Genomic DNA, 1,956 nt, shown 5'->3' with positions numbered 1-1,956 from the left:
GAGAAGACCTCCGGTTGGACTGCACCACTATCGGCAGCCCCCCTCCCACCGTTACCTGGTTCCTAACACTACCCTCATGTTTATATCTAATATAGATATAATATCATGTTTATTTCAGTGTCCCCCGAGATCACGTCCCTGACTGGCCCCAGACTGGTGAAGCTAAGGAAAGACCTCCGGTTGGACTGCACCACTATCGGCAGCCCCCCTCTCACCGTTACCTGGTTCCTAACACTACCTCATGTTTATATCTAATATACTGAAAATATCATGTTTATTACAGTGTCCCCAGAGATCACATCCCTGTCAGGTCCCAGACTGGTGAAGCTAAGAGAAGACCTCCGGTTGGACTGCACCACTATCGGCAGCCCCCCTCCCACCGTTACCTGGTTCCGCGATGGTCAGCTTCTCGTTACCTCGGACAGGGTGTCCTTCCCCTCCCAGGGGGCATTGCTCATACGTTATGTGGACTATGCAGATGAAGGTAAGGAAAAGATGAGCAAACTTTAAAAAAATTTTGAGAAGATCAAAAAGCAGTGCTGCAGCAGCTACTATGTTCATTTTGTAGCATCATCAGTAAAAATTAGCAGAATTTAAGACAACCCAATGTGTAGTTGGTTGTTTCTGCTAAGCATAGAATGACAATTAATTTTCAGATTTAATGCACATGGGAATGAGTTCACATGTCTGTGTTTATTTTGTTCCTTTTTGATTTTTTTGACATTTTGTATTCTTACACAGCACGAAATCTGGTATTTAAGCAAGCTTAAACTCAACGTAAACGCGACGTTTCTGCACCCTTTCCGCAACTTAACGACATCTATCCGCGAACGTAAAGATCCCCTTTAATGTTACCTTTACGTTGGCACTTATATGTACTTATATGCACTCCTCACGTGCCTTTCCGCAACTATTAGACGCTTAAAGGCGTCGTTAATGACAGTTTTTCGTAACCTATACGGGAGGAAAGTATGCGTTTATTAAGACCTTTCTACACCCTTTCCGCAACTTAACGACATCTATCCGTGAACGTAAAGATTCCCTTTAATGCGCTTATATGTACGTTTCGGCACTCCTTCACGTGCCTTTCCGCAACTATTAGACGCTTAAAGGCGTCGTTAATGACAGTTTTTCGTAACCTATACGGGCGGAAAGCACGCGTTTCTTAAGACCTTTCCGTGATCTTTTGACCACATTTACAGTCGATTTCCGTCACGATTTCCCCACGTTTATGTGTCGTTTACACACCCTGAAAGGCACGCGAAGAAGTGCAGAAACGTACTTATCCGAACGCTTTCCGTGATCTTTCCTTGGACTATAGTTGTCATTTATTTTTAGTAAAGGCGGCGTAAGTTTAAACCTTTCCGCATCTTTAGGTAGGCTTTATGTGTTTTGCGTGGCTTAAATTGGAACTTTTGCATCGGGTATGCGTGTCTTATTTGGTGTGAATCATACCTACACCGGTATCTATGGCTTTGCCGTCTAAACTATCTTGTGAGTCCAATTGTGGACTTGGATTGGTCGACCGAGGGAACAATCGGTGTACAATATCCATGCACGAATCTCCGCTACATTTAAGTCCACAATTTGGAGTCCAGTGTCGGGCGATACGCCTGGAAAGACATCATTTCAAGCAGCATAGTTCCATCTGGCCATCACATTAGGAAAAATCCGCTGAGATTCCCGAAGACGGGTACTGTTTTGTGATGAACAGGCCGTGCTCTCCATATCTCCGCCAACTTATGCTGGTCAAGATGACACAGTCTTGAATTCACCCTGAGTTGTGCCCCTTTGAACACTCTCCAACATACTCCGTTTCTGGCAAGCCTTGAGTGTCCTATGGTTATGTCCGTTCCGTCCTGTAGTTCCGTTCGAATCCATTTGCGGCAAAGCCACGCCGATAATCCGTGTTTTGAAACGGATCCAAGGCTCCTACTGCCACTTTCCTGTCCTATC

General features: G+C 44.9%; 2 protein-coding genes across 2 annotated transcripts in view; both read left to right on the top strand.

Annotated features, from left to right (window-relative positions):
* Positions 1-255, top strand: part of LOC118422006 (roundabout homolog 2-like) — a 15,940-nt gene extending 15,685 nt beyond the window's left edge. Inside the window, exon 16 of the mRNA XM_035829508.1 lies at positions 119-255. Coding sequence (XP_035685401.1) covers positions 119-255 — 137 coding nt within the window. The remainder of the gene's footprint in view (positions 1-118) is intronic.
* A 56-nt stretch (positions 256-311) lies between these two features.
* LOC118422005 (receptor-type tyrosine-protein phosphatase F-like) overlaps positions 312-1,956 on the top strand; it is a 13,747-nt gene continuing 12,102 nt past the window's right edge. The window contains exon 1 of the mRNA XM_035829507.1: positions 312-484. The gene's annotated coding sequence lies outside the window, so the exon portion shown is untranslated. The remainder of the gene's footprint in view (positions 485-1,956) is intronic.

The sequence above is a fragment of the Branchiostoma floridae genome, chromosome 8, assembly GCF_000003815.2.
Source record: "Branchiostoma floridae strain S238N-H82 chromosome 8, Bfl_VNyyK, whole genome shotgun sequence".
NCBI classification, from domain to species: Eukaryota; Metazoa; Chordata; class Leptocardii; order Amphioxiformes; family Branchiostomatidae; genus Branchiostoma; species Branchiostoma floridae.
This window is presented reverse-complemented; position numbering and strand designations above follow the sequence as displayed.